A 27,788-nucleotide genomic window follows, 5' to 3' on the forward strand; every position below is an offset into this window, starting at 1 on the left:
GAAATTCAAGCTGATAAATTTTAATCCTTTTCAGGGAATCAGTCACAAAAATGTAAAGACTTAAAAAGCCTTATTTTTTAAATGCATAAGGTTGTTTGTAAAAACTTGTACCAATGATTGTTATAATATTTATTCTAATGATATATTGAATGAATATTGGATATTTTGTCTCAAATCAATTATCAATTTATGAAATTTCTTATTATAAAAAGGCTTAAGAGCAAATTAAGTTCACATACCCATGGTGCATGGTTTACCTTGTTGGTGAGAGTCCAGGTGATGACGCATATTCTTTTTGTCTTCCTACGCTTTCATCCTTGGTGTATTGGCCTTTGACCTCAGTCTTGTTCTTTCCTGGTCACAAGATGACCATCCCACCTTCAGCCCTATGTCTGCATTTTGAAATAGAAATAAGAGAAGAACCTGAAGGCAAAATAACTTCCCTAGCAAGACTTTGCCCCTCCTGAGATAAGACACCCTCTTGTCCTCTTCTGTTTACATCATGATGACCAGAACTATGTGTAATGACCACCCTTAGTGTCAAGGGAAGATGCAAGATCAGGTGTTGCCACCTGGGTATGTTGGCAGCCAGAGCTCTGCCAGTAAGGAAGCGCTGGGACGCAGCTGTTGGGTAGTAACCACCAGGCTCTGCCACAGCCCTCCGCCTCAAACTGAATCACTGGGGCAGGAGCAAAGCAAGGGCCTGACTGCAGAATATCCCACTTCACTTTTCCTAAATAAACAAATGTCTAAATGAATCAGAAGCTCTGCAGACGGAGCCCTGAGACCTGTATTTTGGAGCCCCCAACTGCCTGCCTCCTTCACGGGAGGACTTCAAGGGCCCTTCCCTCCCACTTCTGGTCTCATCCCACCTGCCGTTCCCTCCCCACAGATCAGCCATGGCCCGACCTTTACGTGCAGCATCGCAGGCTGCGCCATGAGCCCGGCCGTCCATTTCTCCTTCACCAGCTACAACTTCGGCACCTGCTTCATCTACCAAGCTGGGATGCCCCCATACAAACAAATCCTGGTCATCACCAACAAGGAAGAAGCATCCGTGAGGTAAGCACACTGCCCAGAGCTCCCGGGTGATTCTGCAGCTCCTTGGGAGTTACACAGCCTCCACACAGGAGGAGTCCTGCCAGGACAGGAGAAGGAGGACAGTGGGAAAGAGTCAGACACAGACGGGCACAAACCCTGAGTCTCTTTTCCCCACCACCAGAACTGATGCTTGGATAGCCATGAGCTACTCTGCTAAAATCCTCATCCTGAGGTGAGGAAGGTAATGCCAAATGACCTGATGAGAGATTGATGGCTTCCGTTTACTTTCCCCATGTAATAGATGTGGAAAAAGTGAGTTTCTCAGGCTGTTATTTTGCAGTAAATGATAGATCTACTGAACCTAAGCCTTCTGAGTCAAATCCAGCCTCCCTACACCACCCCGTGTAGAATGTTGCAGTCCCATTTCCTGGGCTCTATGCCATACTAACAAAACAATCTCCAGAGACTGGCCCAGAGATCTGTGTTTACTGAAAGCTCTCTAGATTAATACTGTGCGAGAGAACTTTCCTCAAAGATGGAAATGCTCTGTGTCTATACTGTCCAACACAGTAGCAGACAGCTGTGTGTGTCTATGGAGCACATGACATGCCTAGTGCATCTGAAGAACTGAATTTTTTTATTTGATTTCATTTTAATAAATTTTAATTTTAATAGCCACATGTATATCTAGTGGCTACGATATTGGATAGCATAGATCTAGGTTCAAATCCCAGCTTTTCCCTAGCTATGGGACCTTGGGCAAAAGTTTGAAACCCTCTGTGCCTCTGTCTCCTTACCTGAAGTAGGGGATAAACAGTATCTCCCCTACGGAGCTATTTGGAGGATTAAATTAGTTCACAGAGTCCTTAGAACATTGCCTGGAACACAGGAAATGCTCGCTGACTCTCTCTGCAGCTCCTGATGATCTTGATGATCCTGAATGTTGAGTTACAAGAATGTCATGTATTTTTAAATACTAATTTAAAATCTTATGTATTTATACTCATTCTTGCATGATTTGATTTAATCTGAGTCTGTAAGGTATTAAGCTCTATTTATTGGCCTAGCTATATGCCTTCGCTAAGTACCTAAAGGCAGGACAAGATGTAGTAAGTGAGAAGCCTAGGTGCCCTCCTACTCACAGGTGGAATAGGATGGACATGGTCTTTGAAGGTCACTTATAGTCAAAGCAATTAGTGATAGTAACAAGAGCTCACCTTTACAGAACATTTCCTCAGTGGCTGATTTAGTAAAGTTATGTCAGTTAATCTTCACAACAAGCTTATGAGGTAGCTATCACTACCCCCATTTTATAGATAAGGACATAGCGATCTAAATGGGCTGATGAACTTTGATGAGGTCTCTTGGCTACTTAGCAACAGAACCTGGATCCACACCCCTCTGTCTGACTCCAGAGCACATATTCCTCTCCACTGTGCTTTGCCACCAAATTACTTAGGAAGCACTTCCTTCTTATGAGAAGGCAGAAGGAACCATGTGCAAATTAACAAGAAAGAGGGGATAGAGTGAGAAGAGCCTTGGGCAGGGGGTCATGGGACTTGGAGTTTGAGGCCTGGTTCTGACAGGGGTCCAGGGTGTGATTTGGGCTAAGTAACTTGACTGTGCCCAGGAAGGTGTGGGCTGGACCATTTGCTGATGTCCCTCCAGCCCTTGACTTCTATGACTCCAGGACAGCAGGACAGGACATCCATCAGTACCCGGCTCAGAGAGACAAGGGGACAAATCAGTTCCCCTGGGCCAGCCTTCTTAGAGCTGACATACCTGCCTCCTGATTTTCTCTAGCATTGATTGTTTGTATACCAATACCACCCACCTTGAGGTGAACTTCCGTGTGGATGTAATAAAGCCAGGAAAGACACTGGAGATTCCAATTACCTTTTATCCCCGGGAAAGCATCAGTTACTGTGAAGTCATCCCGTTTGAAATCAATGGGCTTTCACAACAAGTCATTGAAATCAAAGGAAAAGGCACAGAAATGAAGGTAAGAGACGGCTGGGGAGATGGCTGGGCTTGGCAGCCTTCCTGCCTTTACAGCCGCCTTTGCCCACTGAGCCCACATCCTTTCTCCCCTGGCCGTGTGCCCTGCCCACAGCTGCTCTGTCAGAGGTCAGCCAGTCCCACTGAAGGGTGACTCGTCAGATCAGACTCAAGGGAGTCACAGATCTTATTCAACCCCAAAGTTCACTGTGTCCTAGGATACGAGTAATCCAGACACTAGCCTTTTTCTTGTAGAAGTTTGAGGCTCTCAGATTCAGCAGCCCAAGCATGTCCTTCTTCTCTCACATTAAGGCATGTTTTGATTTCAGGTTTAATAAGCAAGATTTGTTTTGGATTTGTATGCAGACATGTTTCAATTATGGAACATCTTTCCTTAATGGTGCATTGATTCACATTCTCCAGCCAGCCACAGATCCCAGGATTATATTTGATGGAGGGTATTCCTTCTAACTAGGGGCTCCTAATGAAAAGGAATGGTCGGGTCCTGCTGCTAATCCCTTTCTCCCCCGTGTCTGGTAAACATTTAAGGTGTCTGTCTGGTGGGAGTATTTGCATTTTAATAGGAGGTTTTGGAAGACAAGAAGCTTCCAAGATTTTCAGAAATGCACGGAACATTTCAGCAACTGAGGGAAAAATGGGAGGGGTGTATTCCTAGCAGCCTTCCAGCCAGCCAGAGGAGCAACAAGATATTGCCATCTGGTGTGTCTGCCCCCAAGCCAGAGACGGGGTGTCTTCTGATGTCACTGAATCATTCATTTGTTCATTCTTTCTGCACCCATGTGTGTTAGGTACTTTGGGGGAAGTCCAGGAGTGACTTAAACATGTTCTCTGACCACAGGCAGGTGCTAGAGACTCTCTTTTGCCTTTTTAGGAAAAATGGAAACACGTGGGCTGGATATCAAGATAGTTGGGGGACAGGTGTTGTGTAGGTCAGTGACTGATCACATGACTGGCCAGTGGGTGCTGCTTGGTGCACATCAGTGCCACCCTGGGTGCCCAGGCCTAGCCTGACCTTGATCCCATCTGGGCCAGCACTGTGACCAGAGCTCTCGATGAAGAGTCCGAAGGGCAGCTGCCTCTCCCACCTCTGTGCCACCAGTCCAGGCCACGCCGCCGTCATTTCGCACTCCTCAGGGCTCTCCACCATGCCCCTTCCCATCCAACTCCACAGAGCCCCAAGCCGAGCACCGTCACAGGGCTGGGTCACTCTGTGCTTCGCTGGCTTCCCAATTCTCCCAGAACAAAACCCCACCACCCCTTCACACTTCCCAGGCTGCCCCCTGACTCCCAGCCAGTTTTTGGCAGAGCCACTCCCTCCAGCCCAGGGCCTCTGTCTCGTCTGAGGGTTTTAGCCCCAGGAAAGTTCTTTCTGGTTCAGTGAGACTGAATAACAACAACAGAACGTGGGGATATAAAGAGGCTCATACCAAGCTTTATTCTCACTGCCATAGGTCTAGTGTTAGAACACGCCTGCACCCAGCAGCCTACAGGTAGCAAGCCTGTCTCCTTCTCTGCCTTGGCTCAGCCTCTGCCCCAGGCACTGCCTCTGCTCCTGGCCTCTCCTCCCCTCTCTCCTGTTCTCTTGCTCTCTTCTCTAGGCTGTGTTCTTAGCACAAGGGGAGCTCTTTTTATAGGAACACAGGCAGTGATGGCTTATTGCCAACAGGAATACAAGTGTGCACCTGCTCAGTAGGCTAAGTATTACATCATTGTGCGTATATAATGGGTAGATGAGATTAGGGTCGGGTGAGGATCCTGGCCATGGACCTTCCATTTTCCCTACAGGCAGTCTTCTCCTGCTGGGCTGCTCTCCAATCCCAGGTCCACCCCAAGTCAGACCAACTAGACCTGACCCTTTCTTCAGTCATCAGTGTAAACATGCTTTCCTCAGGGAGGCCTTCCCAGACACCAGCCCCTTGGGCCCCTCCAATGTGCTGTCAAGGCACCCTGAGCTTCCTTCACATCTCTTAACCCAGTTGCAATTATGTAATTGTGTAATGAGTTGTTCAGTGGGCATTTTATGCACTTGAATGTTTATTGAGTGAGGGAGTGAGTGCCCATCCAGTATGAAAAAGACAGGCCTGGAAGAGAGCGGCCACCATTGCCTCCTAAGATAGATGTATCATAATATTTCTTTTTCTCAGTAACTGACAGACCCTCTCTCCCTCCTTCTCTCTTTCTTGTCCCACAGATTTCAGTCCTAGATCCAGCCAACAGGGTTGTGAAGTTAGGAGCTATCCTGCCAGGACAGGTTGTGAAAAAGACGGTTTCCATCATGAACAGCAGCCACGCCCAGCTCACATTTAGCCAGTCAGTCCTGTTCTCAGTCCCAGAACTCCAGGAGCCCAAGGTTAGTGCCGGGGCTCCCAGTGGCCTCTCGTGCTTCCCGATGATACAGGTAACAGACAGCCGTGCTGGCAACACCAGCAGCTCACAGTTCTCGTGCACCCCCGACGTGTCCGATCTCTCCGAGGGCTTTCCCTGTGCCTCCTCAGCTCACTTCACTGCAAGAGTATAAGGCCGGTGCTTTTATTATTCTTATTTTCATGTAAAGAAACCCAGGCTCAAAGAGGCAACACACCTCTACAGGGCAACAGAGGGAAATAGAAAGAGAACTGGATTTGATGGGATTTGGTAGATTTGGATAATATTGAAAATTTTGAAAAATATGGAAAATCATAAAGAAAAACATTTTACCCATAATCTTACACCCAGACATAATCACTTAATATTTGATGCCTCTCTTCCCAGTGTTTTTCCTACAAAATTTTCTACAGAAATAAAATTATAATGTTCATATTGTTTTGAAACCTGTTATGATCTAGTAATATATCATAAACATTTTCCATGTCATTCAATGTCATCTGTTTATTTATGTGCAATGAGGTGTGTAATGAGATCATGTTGATGGACCAGTCCTCTCTTTCTGCTTATTGTTCAGGTGTTTCTGACTTTTTATATTATAAGCAATATTGTATTGTTCATGTAAATAAACTTTGTGTGCATCCATGACTCTGCTTAAAACAAATTCCTAGAAGTACGCTAATTGGACCAAAAGGAAGGGTACGTTTCAATACACATCACTGGTCTCCCCCCTGAAAGGTTGTCCCCCTTTACACTCCCATCAACAGTGTGAAAGAAGCTTGCTTGCTGATAAATCCACATCCTGGAGTTCCCTGGATAGAGAAGCCACCAGTGCTGGCTGCCTGCTACCCATCTCACAGTCAACAGTGTTTAGATGGCCTTGGGAAATGGACCAAATGGTTTCATTCCAAGGATGGACTGTATTTATTCCTTCATTCAGTTCATTCATGTATTCACCCAGTGAACATGTGCTCGGTGCTGGAAATGTAAAGGGTTGTCTAAGGTATCTTGAGAGGAGGGGTTATTTGCAAGAGGGTCGGAAAGAGAATTAACACTTAGTAAATGCCTGCTAGGTACCATGCCTTTTATATAGATGATCTGAATCTTCACCTAGAGTAAGGCACAGGAAGTTTAAGTAACTTACCAAAGATGACGCAGCTGGTAAGGAAGAGCGAAAGTGCTGTGGCCCCTCGAGCAGCAAGACCTCCGGGAGGGGAGTCTCAGAAGGTCCCTGTCCTCAGCTGCTGAATCTCGTCATCATTTTTCAGGTCATCACCTTGATACCATTCCACAACATCAGTCTGAAGCCCAAAGAAGTCCGTAAGCTGGAAGTCACCTTTGCCCCGAAGAAGCGTGTCCCTCCCTTCTCCGAGGAGGTGTATATGGAATGCATGGGGCTGCTGCGCCCCCTCTTCCTCCTCAGCGGGTGCTGCCAGGCCCTGGAGATCTCCCTCGACCAGAAGCATATTCCCTTTGGACCAGTCGTGCATCAGACACAAGCCACACGTCGCATCGTCATGTTGAACACGGGTGACGTGGGTGCAAGGTAGGAGCGTGGTACCCCGACCCGGGGTTGGAGCAGAGCTCTCTGAGCCTGAGTTGGCCTAGATTTGGATTAGATGTTGGTTTTAGGAGTATGGATACTTTTATTTCCTTCCCCTCCCTTTTACATCCCCTCCCTTCCCTCAAGATGTGACAGAGGTGGCCTCACCAGGTGATTGCTGCTTCCATGATACTAAAATGCATATGATGGAGAACGTTTGCTCAGTGCCTGTCAAATGCCCTTTATGTGGTTTATCTCATTTAATCCCAACAACAATTCTATGACTGATCCATTTTACAGATGAGAAAACTGAGGTAAAGGGGATTAAGTGACTTCCAAAATTGTGCATTTGGTAAGGACTTAGAACGTGCAGGTGCAATGTTGAGTATTCTTACATTTAAGACCCCGTTTAATCATCCCAGGGCCCTCTAAGTTAAGTACTGTAGGGTCTCCATTTCACAGATGAGGTTGAGGCTCAAAGAGGTTAGGTGACTTGCCCGAGGTCAATCAGCCAGGAACTGGAAAAGACAGGATTGGACCCCAAGTGTACCTAAGGCAGCTCTGCTCTCCAGGCTCTTCCCTCGCAGTAGCAGGTGCCCACCCCAGTCACTGCCCAGGCAGACCACCCCAGCTGTGCAGGCTATGCACTGCACTCCTGCGGTGGGCACCTCCCACAGAGCCCAGTGTGAGCAGCGCCCCGGGGGTGCAGCATGGCAGTCCTGGCACTGGAAGCAGGTCTGCACCATCCACCCCCATCTCCCGCCTGGACCTCAGAGGGGTGACAACACAATGCCATATGATCCCGATGCCACCAGAGGCATGTGCAACTGTTACATGAAGGGATCATCTCCTCCTTCCTGGACCGGCCCCAGAGGTGGTGCAGCAGTGGTGATGGCCGTGGTCTCAGAAAGGTTCTGGTCCTGGCCCGGCCACTTCCTAGCTGTGCAATCCTGGGCACTAATCTGTAAGCCTGTGCACGTGGGTGTTCCCCAAAATGTCATTTGTGGGCAATAAGATAAGAAGGCAGTCCCCTCCCCCTGCTCAGTTCTGAGAGGGAGGTGAGCCGACCTACCTGGTGACCTTGGCCCCTGGCCCCACTTGCCTCTACTCAACTCTGAGAGGGAGCCGAGTCATACCCAGGAGCGACCTGACCCTCGTCCCCACCTGCCTCTGTGCTCAGCAATGTTCTCCTCCCAAGTCCCAGGGGGAAGCCAAGGGGGCGGACCTCCCAGCTAGAAGCCCAGGTGAGTCTCTTGTTCTCACTAATATCCTGAGGATATCCCCGAGAATATTAGTAAACTATCTTCCTTGCTTTTTTTGTCTTGGAAAAGGTTTAAATGGGATGTCAGAAAATTTGAACCTCATTTCTCCATCAGCCCAGAAGAAGGCTATATCACTGCAGGCATGGAGGTTTCTTTCCAAGTGACCTACCATCCCACTGAAGTGGGCAAGGAGAGTCTTTATAAAAACTTGCTCTGCTTCATCCAGGGGGGCAGTCCTCTGAACCTGACCCTGTCTGGAGTCTGCGTGGGACCACCTGCAGTAAAAGAGGTCAGTAGGTGCTGCCCACCGATGGGCCAGTAGATGGAGTGGACCCAGCAAGCCCCACAGCTGAGCTCAGCAAGGTCTTCTAGAAAAAAAAGGCTCCGCTCAGACAATCCTCAGTGCCGACATCAGACATTGAGCCCTGCTCCCTCCCACCACAGGGTATTCCTGCTGGTTGGAATATTCCTTTTTCCCTCTTCATTTAGTTAATTCCTATTTGTTCTTCAGCTCTCAACTCAAGCATCACATTCTCAAGGATTTGACATCACTGAGAATGCACTGACATCTGTGGTTACATCAAAGTCTGATATAAGCCCTGTGAGTAAGGGGTAAGCACCTTTCTCCTCTATCATTAAAAGAAAGGCCTTAGGCCCAGTGGAGAAAGGTAAATACTAAAAGACTTAACTCATTTGTGGAATATAAAGCAAAGCAAAACTGAAGGAACAAAATAGCAGCAGACTCCCAGACACTGAGAAGGGACTAGTGGTTACCAAAGGCAAGGGGTTGGGGACAATGGTGGGGAGGTAGAAGGGACTTAAGAGTCACTATAGTCCTCAATCACAACATAGGTAAGTCACAGGGAAGGCAGTTCAGCACAGAGAAGACAATTAGTGACTCTATAACATCTTACTATGCTGATAGACAGTGACCGCAGTAGAGGTGGGGAGGACTTGATAATATGGGTGAATGTTGAAACCACTGTGTTGTTTTTGTGAAACCATCATAAGATTGTATATCAATGATACTATAATTTTTTTAAAAAAAAGAAAGGCCTTAGGTTAATCCTCTGCTAGCCCTTTTTCTAGAAACCTAACAGGGACTGTCAGCTGTGTTCCTGGTAACAATGTTTATCATAAATATGACACCCAATCTCTACCTCATAATTTTGTTTTTTTTCAAAAATGTTATGAAAATGGTATCAAACAGTATGCTATAAGCATGTATATATAAGTCCCGGCAAGAATATAGGCTTTGATTTTCTTGAGCAAATACCTAGGAGCAGAATGGCTGGGTCATAGGGTAGGTATATATTTACCTTTTCAAGAATCTACAAAACTATTTTCCATAGTCAGTGTGTAATATAACATTCCCACTGGTAAAGTCTGACATATCCACTTGAGTCACATCCTCTTCAACCCTTGATACAGCCAGTTTCTTAAATTTTAGCCATTCTCATAGGTACAAAAAGATATCTGATTATGATTTCTAACTCGCATTTCCCTAGTGACTAATGAAGTTGAGCGTCTTTTCAGGTACTTATTTGCCATCCATATGCCTTCTTTGTTGAAGTTCCAAGTCAAATATTTTGTCTATTTTTAATTGAGCTATTTGTTTTATTATTGAGTTTTAAGAGCCCTTTATATATTCAGAACACACGTTTTACACTTAGATCTTCAATCTGTTTAGAGTTAATTTCTTAATGTAATACAAGATAAGGATCAGAATTCATTTTACTTTATTTTATTTTATTTTTTTATATGGATATTGAATTGTTCTAGCAATTGTTGAAAAGATCATCCTCTGTTCACTGAACTGCCTTTCTGCTTCAGTCAAAAACTAATCGATCATAGATGTGTGTGTCTATTGCTGAATTGTATTCTTGTCCATTGACTTATCTGACTCCCTTTACACCAGAACCACACTGTCCACATTGCTAAATTCAATGGCCAGTTCTCACCCTCATCTTACTTGACCTGTTGATAGCATTTGACACCTTGAGCAGGTCCCTCCTCCTTTAAACACTTCCTTCACCTGGCTTCCTGGATACCACCCTCTCCTTTTTCTAAATACACTTACTTCTTGATAACCTAATCCAATTTCTTGACCTTAAAAAAAAAACATTGCTTTACTGACAACTCCCCAGTATGTATATCCAACCTGAACCTTTCCTTGAACTCCAGATTTGAAATTCCACTGCCTATTTAAGGTGCCCATTTCTTTCAGGTGGTGAATTTCACCTGCCAGGTACGCTCCAAGCACACACAGACCATCCTGCTTTCAAACCGTACCAACCAGACATGGAATCTGCACCCCATCTTTGAGGGTGAGCACTGGGAGGGGCCCGAGTTCATTACCCTGGAGCCTTATCAGCAAAACAAGCCCTATGAGATTACCTACAAGCCATGCACCATGAACTTGGAGAACCGCAAGCATCAGGTAGGCTGAACCGCACCCCACTGGTGTCTAGGCATGGTTGGAAGGAGGGGTTGTGCGAGAGAAGTTAGGAGACAGTTTGTGAACTCAGAGAATGTTAGCACAAGAGGGGACCCCACAACTCATGCTGGAACAAAGGGGAATCATGCAGATCATCAAGTTTGAAGCTTCTCCTCTTGTCCACATGTTTTCATGTATAGGGGACTCTCTTGGAATCAGGGGCTCAGCTCTGAAACAGAATCCTGGACTAATAAGCATCAAGCAGTTAATATTTAGCTTAACTGTACAAATAACATAAGAGCAAGTAAGAAAATTCATAAAAGAAATGAAGCCATAGTCTTCCCAAAAAGAGAAATGAACTATTTTCTTCTTTCTTCACTACCAGTCTATTCAGAAACAGCCATAGCTGCCATCAGAGCATACTCAGTTTCACGTTGTTTATTTTCACTTTACATCATATCATAAGCTTGTTTTATTTAACTGGGTTATCTTTTTGATAATCACTTTTAATAATTGCCTAATATTTCATTGAATGAAAGTTTCCATAATTTATTTAGCATCCCCCAGTTGTGAATGTTTAAATTATCTCCAAATTGTCACCAATATTGTAAATGGTACTGATATATATGTATGTGTGTGTATGTATGTACCTTTTCCTCTGAAGGGATTTTTCTTCAGTAAGTTCCCTGGGGTTGGATTCCTAGTTCAAATGAACTAGTACATATGAACATTTTTATGACTCTTGAAACATGTTACAAAGCTACTTTCCAGAGTGCAATGTTGCATTCATGTTCCAGAGCTTCCATTAATCCTGTGTTACTACCATGCCCGTGAGATACCTAATAAGGATCCTCTGTGTCATTCTGACCACATTTCTCCTTCTCCTTAGGGCACCCTCTTCTTCCCCCTCCCAGATGGGACAGGCTGGCTGTATGCACTGCTTGGGACTTCCGAGCCCCCCAAAGCTGTGGCCAGTATCTACCGTGAAGTGCCGTGTAAGACGCCCTACACTGAACTCCTGCCTGTCACCAACTGGCTAAACAAGTCCCAGAGGTGAGAGAGTCGGGTAAGAGGTTAGGGTGGGAGGATGGAGGGAGGACTTCCACTGTCCAGCCCTGGCCCTTCCGCTGGCCAGGGTCTCTGGAGGACACGGGGCCAGGGGGTGGTAGTGGGGGCAGAGGTCTAAGAGTCAAAGACAAAACTCCCCGATGCAGCCAGGCATTGCTTGAACTCAAAGCCTCCAAAGAGATGTTCCTGTTCAGTGCTCTCTGTGGACAGCGGATTACCACAGCTCTCCTGGAATGGTGCCCGGCACAAAATAATTGCTCAATGAATGTTAACTGTTATTATTTTTATCAAATGATAATCATGTTTGTTACAGAGTGTTCTGTCTTATTACCCAAGCCACTGTCCAGAGAAGGCTGTCCCTTGGATTTTGTACTGCTGTTGGAATAGAATAGAAGGCAAGGACTGGAGGAACTTGAGGCCAACCAGCCTGGACACTTCTTCTACACAGAAGGAGCCAGAAGCTGGGGGCAGAGGCATGCCTTACTGACAGCCACCTACTTAACATGGTAGATAGAGGCCCAGACCTAAGTTTGAATCTAGTTCTGCCAATAACTAGTCATGTTAACTGAGCACATTATCTTCCTTCTCTTGGCCTCTGTTTCCTCACTAGTAAAATGGAGATGATAATGATACGTACCCCCTACAGGCATCATGAGGAATAAATGCCTGTAACATATGTAGAGCCCTGATTCAGTGTCTGGCACATAATAGATAGTCAATAAATAAATGGTCAATAGACAGTCAATAAATACTGTTATTATTAGTGGTAAAGTGAAGGTCAGAACTCTCAACCCATGTTCTTTCCGTAAAATCAAGAGTAAAAACAGCACCTTTCCTCTTTTCCTTTGGGCAAATGGTCTCACTTTCTCCGTCTTCTCTTCATGTGCTCCTTTGCTCCCCCAGATTCCGGGTCATTGTGGAAATGATGAAACCAGAGAAGCCAGACCTAAGTGTCACCTTAAAAGGACTTGATTACATTGATGTACTCTCTGGCTCCAAGAAAGACTACAAGCTGAACTTCTTTTCCCACAAGGAGGGACTATACAGTGCTAAGGTATCCCCATGTGAAAATCCCTGCCCTGAAACCCTGGAGGTTTGGCCCTGAGGTCACTGATCTGGCATTAGGGAGTGAAGATGACCTCCCACAGCCATCCTGTCCTTCTCCTGCTGGGCTGACCATTTCGAGTGACCTGGTGAAGGCATTCAAAATCCCCAGTCTCTTTACTGTAAGACCAGATTGCAGGGCCAGCCTGCCATTGTGGAGGCCCATGCCAAGCCCACAAGGCAGAGGAGTTATGAAAATCCTTAAACAGCAGGTAACACTGAACCAGCTGTAACACAGCCCATTTTCTGAGTGCTTACAGAGAGTCCAGCATCATATTGAACACTCAACACATACAGTTAGTAATGTCAGAGCCAGGGCTCACCCAGGGCTATCTATTTCCAGGACATCACAGGGGCTTTCACACATGAGCTGTTTATCCTAATTCATTCACTAGTTCTACAAGTATCTACTGAGCATAAGTGCTGGTAACACAACAATGATCAAAGATAGGTACAGTCTCTGTTCTCATGGGACACACAGCCCAGTGAAGGGAGACAGACATTAATCAAATAATTGAATTGAGTATATAATTACAAAATGAGATAAATGCTTTGAAGAGAAGGACTATATATAAATCAGTAGATTAAAGGGAAGAAAATAATATATGGACATTACCCCTACATACATAGTGTTTGAAGCTATGATGGAGGATGGTATGACCTAGAGAAGGATCTTAAAGTGAAAAAAATGAATCTAGGAACACATCTAGCCCCACCAGGCCACCTCTGCCCCCTGATCAGCATCTCGTGCGACCCACCCAGCAGCGTGACATCTCCTGCCCTACAGGCCCTGAGGTAGGCCGCTCTGCTTAGACCACATCCACAGACTGGCTGACAGACCCTGCAAATCAAGGAAGCTGGAAACATCTGAAGGAAAAAAAAAGCCTCTATAAAATAGAAATGCTAGGTCACCAAATATGAGCCCCTGAGAGAGTTAGTAAAGCAAACAAAATATTTTTAGTGAATATTATTAATATTCTCAAAGGAATAAGGGAAGATAATCAACCCATGAAATAAGAACAGGCTATTGTGAAAGAGAATCAATTAGAGACACAGAAAATGAAAAATAGAATATTTGGAGTAGAAAAACATACCAGAAGGTTGAATAGTGTAATGGAGTCTGAGGAAGAGGTTAGTGGTGAGGAGATAGAGCTAAGTACTATCAACAGACTTTAGCAACATGAGCAGAAAGACATTGCAAGAATGAAAGGAAGTAAACAAGTGTTGGTGAGGATGTGGAGAAATTGGATCCCTGACACACTGCTGGTGGGAGTGTAATGGTGCAGCTGCTTTGGAAAACAGTCTGGTAGTTCTTCAAATTTTTAAACATAAGAGTTACCATATGATTCAGCAGTTTCATGCCCGCATATATACCCAAGATAAATGAAAACACGTCTTCCTCCAGAAACCTGTGCATAAATGTTCATAGCAGCACTATTCATAACAGCCAAAAAAGGGAAACAACTAAATGTCCATCAAACGGTGAATGGATAAATACAATGGAATAGTATCTGGCAAGAAAAAGAAGTTCCAAAACATGCAACACATGAATAAACCATGGAAACATTATGCTAAGTGAATGAAGCCAGTCATAAGAGGCCACAGATTGTATGGCTTGATTTATATGAAAAGTCCAGAATAAGCAAGTCTATAGAAATAGAAAGTAGATTAGTGATGCTCAGGGCTGGAGGGTACAGGTTAGGAGGAAATAGGGAGTGATTGTTAACGGGCACAGTGTTTCTTTTTAGGATGGTGAAAATGTGCTGAGATTGTGGTGATGGTTGCACCACTCTGTGAATATACTAAAAACCATTAAACTGTACACTTTAAATGGGTGAATTGTAGTGTATGTGAATTGTATCTCAATAAAGCTGTTTCAAAAAAAAAGAATGAAAGGAAATATGAGACATAAATTAAAAATCAAGAAGTTCTAATATCTAGTAGGAGCTCTTGAAATAGAAAAACAAAATAATAGAAGGAAGAAAATACTCTACAAAATTACTGGAGAAAGATTCCCAGGGCTATTTAAGAAAGATTGTCTTCTCACTGAAGGGACCTACCAAGTTGCCAAAGAAGGCAAATGAAGAAAGTCTCACATCTAAATACATGAGAACAAAATTTCAGACAATTCAGAGGAGGGAGAAAGTCCCAACATGATTCTAGAGAAAATAAAAGGAAATAAGAATCACAAAAACATCGAATTTCACATGGCAACACTGAATACAAGAGGTAATGGAATAAGCTGTTCAGACTACTTAGAATGATTTTCAACCTAGACTTCTTTTTCCAGATGAAACTATTATGAGGGTAAAATATAGACATTTTTTAAAATGCAAGGACTCAAAGTAACCCACCCATATACATAATCCCATCCAGATGAAGTACACAAAAGTTTTTAAATTAGCAAAATTTTTTAAATAACTAAATGAATCCAAGAAGTACAAAGATGCAATGAACAAAGAATCAAAATTGAATTGATAGGTAATTTCAAATAATTGTTGAGAAGCAATCTGAAATGAATGTTTCATGTGACCTCAATGTAAGAAATATCAAGGAGAAGAATAAAATAAAACAATGGAAAAAATTTCTCGTTCAGTTGGAAGCAAATGGGGAACTAAGAGATGTTTTCTCACTCATAGAGAAGGGAAGGGAGAAAATAGAGTTATTTGTAAACTGTAGTTGTGAACAGAAAAATATAAATATATGTATTAAAATTTAAGTGTAAAGACTTTTGAGTGACAATGACACTGAAACCAGATCACAGAATCTTTTTACAGTAGTATGTATTAAAATAAGCAAGAAAAAGTTATTTTTAAACAAAAGCACTTCTGCTTCTGGTTATGAAGTAACTAGTCCTCCCACCATGACCATATAACTGGACAAAATACCTGAGGTAAACCACCTCAGGCATTGGACAAAGCACAGCAACCCCAGTGAACTGAGGAGGAAGAAATCAGAGTTTGGTGCAGCTCGAACAGCTGGTCTGTGCAGTTTTCTCTGCTGAGGGTTGGACTGCATATGCACAGGATGAAACTAGGTGGGATTTACCAGAGAGCACCTGCTAAAAGAGGTTGATAAAGGAACAAAGGTACAATAATACATGATCAGTGCTAGGGAATGTTGGCAGTCTGGCCCAGCCAGAGTGGAAAGGTTACATTAACACCCATTAACATCCTAAGAACCCAGCTGAAATACCAGAAAGGCAAGAAAAGACCCATGCCCTTAGAGTAAGACCCTCTGTGGACCAGCCCTTAAAAAGCCTGAAACCAAGCACCTGTAAGATATGCAAGGGAGGACAACATTTGGAGATCAAATCCCACCAACTCAGAAGTTCTTGGGAAGCACCTTGACCCTTCCACAGATCTGCTTTAACAAAACATAAAACCAAACCTACACAGTTTAAAATGCTAAATCAGTGATTGAACTTCGTCCTACAATAAAATCAACACCCTCTTATAAGGAAGATAACAGAATCCAGAATCATCTACAATGATCATTAAGTGTCCAGTACACAAACAAAAATTGTGGAGCAAGAAAATGTGACCCATAGTCAAGAAAAGAACAGACAATGGGAACTGACTCCAAGATGGACCAGATGTTGGATTTAGCAGGCAAAGATTTCAAAACAGCTACCTGAAGCATGTTCAAGAACTAAAAGAAAATATTTCAAATAATTAAATAAAATAGGGTCAGTGAGTGAGTCATAATGAGTAAATAAGGAATCTCAGCAAAGAAATGGAAACTATAAAAAAGAACCAAATGGCTATTCTAGAACAGAAAAGTATAATACTCTGAAATGAAAAATTCATCAATGTGCTTCACGGTAGATCGGAGATGTAAGAAGATGCAGTAAACTTGAAACAAATCAATAGAAAGTTCCCTATCTGAAGAACAGAGAAAAATTATTGAAGAAAAATAGCCAGAGCCTCAGGAACCTCTGAGAAAATAGAAAATAGTCAGTACATGAGTAATATGAGCCCCAGAGCAGAAGTGAGATTGGGACAGAAAATTATTTGAAACAGTAATTGCTGAAATTTCCCTGATTTGGTTTTCTAAATGATTTACAGATCCAACAAACTTAGGAAACCTCAAGCAGGAAAAAAAAAATGCACACATCACAGTAGAATTGCTGAAAACCAAAGATATAGAGAAAAGTATAAAACAATCAGATAAAAAAAATTGTTACATACAGGGGGACAACGAAAATGACCACTGACTTCTCTTCAGCAGTAATGAAGCCATGTACAAAGTGCTGACAGAAAAAAAGACTATTACCCAGAATTCCTCATTCACTGAAAATGTCCTTTCAGATGGAATAGATATTTTCAGATAAAAGAACATGAGAGGATTCATGCCAGCAGCTTTGCATTACTGCACATGCTAATAGGTGTTCCTCAGTCTGAAAGGAAATGATGTCTTAGGGAAACTTGAGTCTATTGGAAGGAAAGATGAGAGCACTAAAAGTGATAAATAAGTGCATAAGTATCAATAAATATATATTAATTGTATAAATATATATTATGTGTAATGAACTAAATAGTATATGCATACATCTGAGCACTTTCTTAAAAAGACAACTGATAGTTTATAGCACAATACTATTATAGTATAATACCACTGTAAGGTTAGTGTTCTTATATATGGAGAGGTTCAAGATACGAGAACAGAAGCACCAAAGACGGGGTGGTGGGTGAACGAAATTATACTTTAGTGAGGTTCTTAGCCTCAAAAGTGGGAAGTGCAAGGAGGCTGCAGAAAGGGTCAGTTGTAAAGTGGGAATCAATAAAATAAACAAATTTTGACAAGTTAAAAATTCACATTGTCAGCTCTAGAGCAACCACTAAAAATCCATTATTCAAAAATACATCTAAGGAGCCAGTAGAGGAAATAAAACATATTCCAAAAGAGTACATATTGATCCAAAGAAAGGCAGGAAAGTAGCAACAGAGGAACAAAAAATAAATAAAAGGGACAAATGGAAACAAAATAGCAAGAGGGCAGACCTCAACCCAAACAGATAAATAATTATTTGAAGTGTCAGAGAGTGAACAGTCCTATTTAAAGACAGAGAGTGTCAGCAGCAATGACGGGAAAAGGTTAAAATATAAAGTATAAAGCCAGCTATGTGAAGAACTATTACTCCTACTAACAATAAGATCAATAGCCCAAAGTATTAGAAAGGACAAAAAACTTGAAAAGAATCTACTTCCCAGACTAATGAGCACATGAGGAGAGCTCAAGATCATCAGTCATCTGGGAAAAGAACATACAAAGGTGAACAGCTTGTCACCTAGTCACTTGCAGAGCTGAGGGGACAACATGCTGTAGTTGGAAGTGTGAATTTTGAAGTCAGTCCAACCTGGGTTCCAATCCTGGTTCTGACACTTCTCTGCACATGACCTTGAGCAAGATAACTTCACTTTGCTAAGCTGCAGTTTCTTCACCTTCAAAAATAAGCGGGAAGGGAATAATAATGATGCCTACAAATTATGTGAATTAAATAAACAAGTATTTCCAGGGCCTGGCACACAGTAATCACTCATTAAGCATTAGATACTGCCATTATTATTATTACCATTAACTACTCTGGCCAACAGCGTGAATAGGAGCAAAGCCCACTACAACATGTGCCTCCTGAGTTCTTGCTTGTTCTCCAGGGCCAGCCAGCCGTCCCCAGTGGGGACACCATCACCTTCAGCCTAGACAGTGCTCCTCGAGCCCCTTCAAGCAAACCCAGGCTATTTAATCAGATCTCACCTGGGAGGAGCCAGACAGAATCCTAGAGAAAGGCTGGCAGGGATTCAGAGAGGCTGGGGGTGGCCGTGGCAGCCTGGTACCTGTGCTTCCTGCGCCCAGGCACTACTAATGTAAGGATCTCCTGTCATCCAGAGAACCCTCAGCTCACCCCTCTGCTCTGCCCTCCTTCCTCCCCCTCTCCCTGTGTACTCAGGTGATCTTCCGAAACGAGGTGACCAATGAGTTCTTATACTACATGGTGAGTTTCAGGGTGACCCCTCCAGGCATCCTCAAAACCATCGAGATGGTGAGCCTGGTCCGGCAGAGCACGTCCGCCTCCGTCAAGGTGGAGAACCCCCTGCCCTATTCGGTGACCTTCTCCACGGAATGCAGGATGCCCGACATCAGCCTGCCCTCCCAGTTTGTGGTGCCAGCCAACTCCGAGGTATGGCCTATGCCAGGGGCCCCCTGATAGCTGAGAGAGGAGCCTCTGGACCCACATCCTGATCCCTGAGTTTGGGCCCGCCCTGGCGGTGGGAAGGGAGGCAGGGCTGATGGCTCGGTCACACTCCTGTTCTCCCCTTCCTCTACTGCCCAGGTCCTCACAGAAACTGCAGGCACTTTGGAGTTCTGGTTCAGACATGTAAAGGGAACTTTTTATTGTAAACCCTTGCCTCTTTTTATGTGTTTGCCTTTTCAAATTTTCTTGTCTTTGGCTAATTATAAAAGTATCATAGAATGTATGTGGTGAAAAAGTAAGCAAGAGGCATAACAGTGCATCAAGTGTTCAACACACACACAGACTCACACACTCATATGTATGCTTGTTTATGCATAGACTATTCAGGAAGGACTTACAAGAAACCTTAGACTGGTCGGGAGGATGTGACCTGGAGAAATGAATTTTCTTTTGATTCTTTTCATTAACTTACCATTCCAAACTCTCACTGTGCAGATTTCATCAAAATCTCTTCTGTTTCTCCAACTCCAGCCCCCTGCCTATTCCATGCTTCCCACTCCAGCTCGCCTTCCCCTGCAGAATCTAGAATCCATTTGTTCTTCAGAAAGTCTCCACGCCCTTTATTTTGTTTTTATATTTTTTATTGTGAATTGTCAAAGCTACACATAAAAGTATGTAAAATATATATATATATATATATATATAATGTATTAACACACATTTACTTAAACAATTATGAAATAAATCTCTATATAACTAATACTCAGGTCATGAAATAAAAAGCTGCCACCATCCCAGAAATCTCTCTCCCACGACAATACCTCCCCCTCTTCACCCCTGAAAGTTATCACTATCCTTATTTTGTAATCATCATTTCTTGCTTTTAAGCAGTGTAAATATGCCTGTTCTTGAACTTTCTGCAAAAGAGATCATACCATATACATCCTTTAATGTTTCATTGCTCTTGCTCAGTGTTGTGCATTGTAACAATCATCCATGCTGTTGCACGTAGCTGAGGTTCACTCATCTTTTCACTGCTGTCACTCCATTATATGACAATACCACCACTTAGATGTCCAGGCTATGGTGGCCAGCCATTTGTGGTGGTTTCAGCGTTTGCTGTGGTAAAACTGCTGCCATGGATCTTACTGCACAAGTGCCCTCCTGATGGCCCCGTGCATATATTCCTCCACAGTGGGCACCAGCGGAGCATCACTGGGTCACAGGGTGGGCACACCTTTAATTGCCAATCAGTAAGGAGAGTTCACCAACCCTTGGGATTGTCAGATTTTTTTAAGGTCTCCCAATCCGATAAACTCTTGATAAACTGGAGCTCCTTGTGATCTTAATTCTCCTTTTAATAAACACTGATTTCAGTTGGGCCATAATCTGTGTAGGAGCTTTGTGTCTGTTCGTGAGGGAGAATGGACCACCTGTTTCCTGTCTCATGCTCTGTCCAACTTCAGTGTCGGTTCTGCTAACCATATAAAAAGAGTCAGGGGTTTTCTTGTGTTCTCAGTTCTGTGAAAGTTTATGAAAGATTGAAATTATGTTTTCCTGGAACTCACAGATGAAGTCACTGGGGCCTGGTGTTTTCTTTGTGGGAAGATTGTCTACGACTCACTGTATTCCTTTAATGGGCTTAGATTTTCTGTTTCTTCTTGAATCAGGAATGAGAGCATGTCTATTTCATCCACATATTCAGAATATTGGTGTAAATGCTGCTGATACCCTCTTATTACCTTTTTTATATGATGTCTCTTTTTCATTTCTAATGGTTACTGTGCCTTCTTTTTCTTGATCAGTCTTGCTAGAGGTTTCTCAGCATTGTATCTTTTTATCCAAAAAGCATGTTTGGCTTTGTTGGTACTCGCTGTTGTGTGGTTTTCTAGTTTCTTAATTTCTATTCTTTTTAGTATTTCTTTCTTTCTGCTTCCTTTGGGTTATTTACTGGTACTTTATCTTATTTCTAAGCTGATACTCTCTTTTTACTCTATTTTTCAATAAGAAGACCTTGTTCTTTTTTTAAAGAAACAATACCTACTCATGATAAAAACAAAATTTTAGCTGTACATAAATATATGAAATAGAAAGTGAAAGTCCCCACAGCCCCATTTCCTCACCCCTAAGATAACTACTGGTAACAATTTAATATTTATCTTTGCTATCTCTTTTCTATACATACATTGACATAACGTATCCTTGCATGTCACAAAAATGAGCTCATGCTTTATATATATTTCTGGAACCTCCTTTCTTTCACTTACAAAGTCATCAATACCTGTTAGATCAGGGCTAATAGCTCTGCCTCTGACTTTTTAATGGCTGCATAATATTCCATAGATGTGGCTAATCAATCATTTCATCAGTCTCTCAGTGCTGATGCATTTGAATTGTTTCCCTTCTTTTGCTATTACAACCAATACTCTTTGGTCATTGTTTTGTTTTGCTATGGTTGACAATGAAAGAAGAAGAAAACCTCCCCTAAATGAAAGCAGAACCCAGGAAACAGTTGTGAGATTGGCTGCTGCCCTTCAGCCTCCTGCTCCCAGCACCCACCCCCTGTCTATTAGCACGCTTCTTAAGAGAGGATCCAATACCTATTTTTTTATTTGAAGAGATTCCAGATATAGAAATACCTGGAAAGCTAGAAGGGGTGCAGGGGAGGGAACGTGGGCTGGTTTGGACAGAGGTGCCACAGGCTCAAGATTGGTGTGAGCGTTTGCTTGTGAATCACCCTTTCTGCCACCAAGCTGCTCTGAGGTCACAGGGTGACAGAGGGTTGGTGGGACTTCCAGCATCACCAAAGCCTCTGTCTTCTCTTGCAGGGCATTTTCTCCTTTGAATTCCAGCCTTTGAGAGCCGGAGAAACCTTTGGGAGACTAACAATGCACAACAATGATTTGGGTTACTACCTATATGAGCTCAAGTTGAAGGCCTTGCCAGCCCTGCCTGAAAAGCCCATCCACTTCCAGACTGTTCTGGGCAGTGGCCAGACCATCTTTGCCAAGTTCACCAATTATACACGGCAGAGGACAGAATACTACTGCAGGGTGAGCAGCCCCTGCCCCACCCTCTGCCCTTCCCTAGCCAGAAGTCTGAGCTCAAAAATAATGGGAGGAGGACACAGTGGGTGCAAAAATGTGAAGCTCAGAGAGGTGCTTCATCTAGCCTGGGAACTCCCAGCCGGAAACACACCGTGCCAGGTCTGGGTTCTTCCTTACAGACTTCCTGTCTTAGCAAGCTGGGGCAGGGGTGGGGCAAGTTTTGCCTCCCAAAGCAGGCCCAGTACTCAACAGAGGGAGACCATAGAGCTTAATGGTCATGAAGATAGCAGAATCCAGCAGACCTGGATTTGAATCCTGGTTTCTCCATTTACTCTTTGTATGAATAATTTACTAAAATTCTCTAAGCTTATCTATAAACAGCAATAATACCTCAACCTCCCAGGATTTCTGTGAGGATTTTAAGATATGTATGTAAAGCCATTTTCATAGAGCCTTGCTCATAGGAAATGCTCATATGTGTGATCTATTGTATCAGTTGGAATATAGGTTTAACTACAGAAACAGAAACCCAAAATAACAAAATAGAAATTTATTCCTCCTTCAGATAACAGTGTGGGCACAAGCAGTTTGAGCTGGAATGGTAATCGGGCACCCAGACTCCTTCTATGCTGATGCTCTTCCCCCTGTAGAGAGTTACTTTGATCCACAGGGACCAAGATGGCTTCCAGGGACACAGCTGCAAGGGGAGACGTGTAGCCCCCACATAGATGGCCATGTGCCCAGCTAACACCAGCAGTCCCATGGCTACAGTCAAAGGGCATAGGTTCTTGACCAGTCACGTCAGTCAGGAGAAGCTAGGTTATGTTGTAGTAACAAACAGCCTGGATATCTTGGTGGCTTAAAACAACAAAGGTATGTCTCTCATCTGTGCTGTCAATCCAGTGAGGGTCAGCAGGGAGCTCTGCTCTTCATAGCCACTTGGGGATTCAGGCTGAAGGGCAACCACCATCCCAAACGTTTCCAGTCAAAGTACCAGAGGGGCGAAAAGACCCCAAGGGACTTGCATGGGCAAATGAATGCTCTGCTGTGGAAATGACACCTTCTGCTCATGATTAATTGTCCAGAACTAGTCCCACCATCCATGAGGAGCCAGAATGTCCAGTCTTCCATGTGCATGGCAGGAAGGGAGAGCTGGACCCGGGGACTCCATTGTCTGCCATGCCCACATAATCCAGCTGTGTGCCTGGGCAAGTTATTTAATACCTCTTGGCCTCAGTTTCTTTGTAGTAAAATAGGGGTAATAATTAGTAATACCTACTCTTCAAGGGGGTTATAAGGGCAGGGCCTTTTTATAACCTGGCTGACCTCACACAAATGTGGGCAGCCTAACACCCAAGAGCGCAGGGGCTGGGGCGGACCTGGGCTGCGGTATGCTCTTCAGGGCCTCGTGTGAGCTGAGTGCATTTGTTCCCCTTTCAGACCGACTGTCCAGACTTCCACACGGAAAAGGCCATTAATGCAGCCCCAGGGGCTCAGGGAGGCACCGAAGTCAGTGTGGAAGTCTACTTTGAGCCCAGCCACCTGGGTGAGACCAAGGGCATCCTGATCCTGTCTTCGCTTTCAGGCGGGGAGTACCTCATCCCCCTCTTCGGAATGGCTCTGCCCCCCAAGCCCCAAGGTCCCCTCCTGATCCGAGCTGGGCACAGCATAATCATCCCCTTCAAGAATGTTTTCTCCCATACGGCCACCTTCTCCTTCACGGTGGAGAACCCCGCCTTCTCCGTGCGCGCTGTAGACTCTGTGCGGCCCAAGAAGATCAACAACATCACAGTCCACTTTGAAGGAAACCCGTCGGGCAGCAAAACACCCATCACCAGCAAGCTGATTGTGGCCTGCCCTCCCGGCCAAGGCAGCGAAACAGCAATTAAATGGGTTTACTATCTGAAGGGGATCACCCCGTAGTGGTAACCGGGTCAGCTGCATGAGGGAAAAGCCATCTCCTCCACTTTAATACCTGTGTATTGTTCTAGCCTGTCAAAGAATAGAGAAAACAATCAGAATTCTAATGGTATTGTTTTATCTTCCTCACTCAATTACAGAGACACTGATATCCATATTATATGTATTCCAAAGATTATATGAAACATATATATATATCCCATGTTAAACATGGTAACTACAAATAATACAGCTATATTTTACTTCACAAGGACAAGTCTCTGAATTTAGTTTCTTAACATAACCCCAGAGCTCAAGTACTAAGTAAACATCCCCTTTCTGCCGCACAGCACCAAGCAGTGCATGATGCCAGGGCGCCACAGTTCCTTTTCAGAACCTGTAATGGCTGAAAGAGCCCTTAGACATGACTACCTTGATGGGGTATTTCATTCTGCTTTCATATAAAAGCCAAATAAGTCACTATTTTCAAAGTGATGAGCATTAATGACATTAGGGCAGTCATTGCAGCAACAGGGACCACGATGCTTCCTCCATCTCTGAATCCCACTACTGTTCCCCACAGAAGGTGCTCGCGGAAGGCCAGGTCCTGGAGAAAAGCTACGTGAGACCCCGGGTCCTCACCCCCACCCCCAGCCCTGTGCACTGCGATCAGCCTGTAGATCAGATCCCCTGCCTCAGCTCCTGCCCCCTTCTCAGCCCCTACAGCCTACCTGCCCTGCAGGGAGGAGGAGTTGTGAAAGAAATGGCCATTTGGAAATGAATGCTCCAAAGAAGTGGTTCTCAAAAACAATCCTTGGACCACGGCAACAACAGCACCTGGGAATTTATTCGAAATGCAGATTTTCTCGGGCAGAACCTGCAGAGGTGTGGCCCAGCAATCTGCATTTTTTAACAAACCCTTAGAGCTATTAGAGGTGTTTTTTAATGGAGAGAATCTTCTACTTCTTTTTTACCTCCCCACAACCCTCAGCTCAGTACACTCTACACACAGCTAGTACCAGACGAAATTTTTCCTAAAATACTTGCAGACCTACATTTAAGACAGTTTGGTTTTGTAACCCTTAAAGGTGCTGCTAATGGGCATAAAGGCAAAGAACTAGATGACAGGTTGCTCCAGTGGTTAAATGAGCAAAGAACGCACTATGCAGTCTGAAAGGATGCAGAAATGAACAAGCACGTGCTGACTAGCAAATACAGAGTCTGCATAAACCTGTGGTTCTCAAATTTTCATATCTATCAGAATCACCCAGGTGGCTTGCTAACCCACAGACTGCCGGGCCCCATCCTCAGACAGTCTGATTTAGTAGCTCTGTGTGGGCTCGAGAATTTGCATGGCTGCCAAGTTCCCGGCGGCGAGGCCTTGCTGGTGATCTGAGGACCGCACTGGGCTCAGCACAGTTTTGAAGGTGAAGCCTCCTCGCAGAAGCAGCGGCCGCTGCTGGGAACTGTTAGGAATGCAGGATCTCAGGCCCCGCCCCAGACCTGCTGAATCATAATCTGCATATTAATCACATCGCCGCGGGATGGCGGGCAAATTGCCGCGAGTCGCTGCTTACAGACCACTGGCAGAACGGGCACTTCAGTTCAAGCTCTGGCCCCAAAGCTCTTCATTAGACGGTAGAGAGGAGTCGCAACAGCTCGGCGTGGTTACTTGGTGGAATCGGCTCTCCTCCCGCCCACTCACCAGAGGCGCAACCGCGCGTAGGGAAGCAATTGCCCACCACCACGTTCTTCTAAAGGGGGCACTCCTTTCAGGAGTTTTAAACCTAGTGTTACAAGTGATTGAGAAGAGTAAAGAAAGACAGAGGAAGCTGTGTGAAAGTTGACCGAAACACCAGCTGTCAAAGTATGGTGAGACTCAGAGATTCCTCTGTCACGAAGGTCAGCACTTTGATATGTTCCCTTGAGTCTAGAGGGCTCCCAGCCACCACCTCAGACACAGGCTCCTACAAACTAGTCACTCCCCGTTATCACCGCCGGCAAAATGGTGCCTTCAGGTGGCCAAGGGCAATTCCCCCTACCTCAGCCCTGCTCCAGCCCCCAAGCTACTGACGCCATAGCCTACTGACGCCATAGCCCAAAGCCTCACAAGCCCAGACAGCAGGCAGACCCTTCTCCCTAAGACCAGGGGCCAGACTTGCCCCAGGACGAACTGCCTCCAGGATAAATTGAGATGGGGTACAGATCTTCCCTTGGGGGGTTCTCATGCTTCCTTGCCCTCAGACAATAACAAAATCCTTTCATACTGGCAAATTTGAAATGGCAAAGCAGTTCAACGGCTGGGGGAGAGGCTTGGTGAAAATGAGCATGCTGACACAAGCTAGTGGAAGTTAGCTTTGAAAGAACACATTCCCAGCAGAGCAGACCAGGAGACATCTCACTGGGGGCAGCGTGGGGGTGTTCAGTAAACTTCAGGGCCACCAGATGCCACAGCTCCACGGAGCATTGTGCACAGAAATGGTGTGAATGGGGCCCTCTGACATCCGACGCAGAGGCCCTGGTGAGTATGGCATCTTAAGTCTAACCATTTCTTTGGCGGGGAGACATGCCTCAGGTCAGAGGTAATGATGCTGTAACATCATGAGGATCTGCCAAATCTCAAAAAATTCCAAGCGTGGAATTTCCCAAGCCTCTTATACCTTCAATATGTTGCCCTGAAACTTCAACAAAACTACATTGTTGTTAGAGAAACTGCTTTGCCCAGTTTGAGATTTAGGTACAGTTTTTGACAGTGTCACCGGCATCCTCTTGCTACAATGTCCATAAGTTATGTATCAGCCATCACAGAGATGCAGATTAGTTACAACTGTGAAACTGGCCAGTTCGCAACCAGAAGAATCAATTTTCTACTAGTCTACAAGAGTCTGAGCATGGCAGGCCTGGCCAGGACTGGCCATTAGAAGTCAGAGAAGAAGTGAGGACAGTAGAGAAGGTAATGGTAGCCCTTGGACTTTATTCTCAGCACCCCTGCCAGTCCAAGTGTATATAAATAACCTTAACTAATTGGCATTTTCTAAGATATCAGATCAAAGAAACCACTTCTTTACAGGAACTTCTGAACTAAAGGTAGGACAAAGCATTGGTTCAGACATTGACTAAGAAACTGGTTTCTTGCAACTTCGTCCAGAATGTGATCGTGAGAGAAAATAGTCCTTTGCTGTTTCAATGATTAAAAACTGATTCACATTATAACCCTTGGGAAATTCAGTTCACCTTTTAAGAAAAAGCCAAACAACTAAAGGAAACAGATGAAATATTATATTAGATATGAGTCCAGATATGTTCAACATTAAATATCATCAAAGTCCTAAAAGCATAACATTGCAAGACATTTAGAAATGTCCGTATCAGTGCTACTTTATATCAATAAGAGGAGGAAACTATTAAGCAACACATTTTCTCTGGAGACGAATCTATATTTGGGGCAGTTTTCAGATCGTTGGTGCATTCACTTTCATTCATCAGATAGTGTTGGCAAAGGTTTTTAAAGCTGTGAAAAACCCACCGGTAAAGGTGTGGGTAAAATTGTAATATTTCCAGAATATCTCACCTGGCTAGTGTATTTGCATATTAATAGGCATTACTCAGGGGTAGAGAGCTGTTTATCTCCATATCAATGGGTAATTACCTGGGCAACCGAGGGCTTATCTGTACCTGAGAGGTCAGGGAGAGGCCCTTGCTTGCCTCTGCCTGAGCAGGAGAGAGACGGCCCTGAACTGCAGTTTGTAAACAATAAACGGGCTTTAAACTTTATTTCTCCCTTTGACTGATTTCAGTTTTAGAGGTA

The 27,788-nt window shown here is 44.2% G+C and overlaps 1 protein-coding gene across 1 annotated transcript in view; it reads left to right on the forward strand.

Moving 5' to 3' along the window:
- HYDIN (HYDIN axonemal central pair apparatus protein) overlaps nt 1-26,054 on the forward strand; it is a 377,997-nt gene extending 351,943 nt beyond the window's left edge. Inside the window, exons 78-88 of the mRNA XM_057493202.1 lie at nt 893-1,062; nt 2,845-3,043; nt 5,252-5,410; nt 6,693-6,970; nt 8,299-8,518; nt 10,457-10,669; nt 11,556-11,719; nt 12,638-12,788; nt 18,789-19,019; nt 21,863-22,087; nt 23,522-26,054. Of these exons, the coding sequence (XP_057349185.1) occupies nt 893-1,062; nt 2,845-3,043; nt 5,252-5,410; nt 6,693-6,970; nt 8,299-8,518; nt 10,457-10,669; nt 11,556-11,719; nt 12,638-12,788; nt 18,789-19,019; nt 21,863-22,087; nt 23,522-24,004 (2,493 nt within the window). The 3' untranslated portion in view covers nt 24,005-26,054. The remainder of the gene's footprint in view (nt 1-892; nt 1,063-2,844; nt 3,044-5,251; nt 5,411-6,692; nt 6,971-8,298; nt 8,519-10,456; nt 10,670-11,555; nt 11,720-12,637; nt 12,789-18,788; nt 19,020-21,862; nt 22,088-23,521) is intronic.
- Nucleotides 26,055-27,788: the final 1,734 nt, after the last annotated feature.

Source organism: Manis pentadactyla, chromosome 15 (genome assembly GCF_030020395.1).
Source record: "Manis pentadactyla isolate mManPen7 chromosome 15, mManPen7.hap1, whole genome shotgun sequence".
Taxonomy (NCBI): Eukaryota; Metazoa; Chordata; class Mammalia; order Pholidota; family Manidae; genus Manis; species Manis pentadactyla.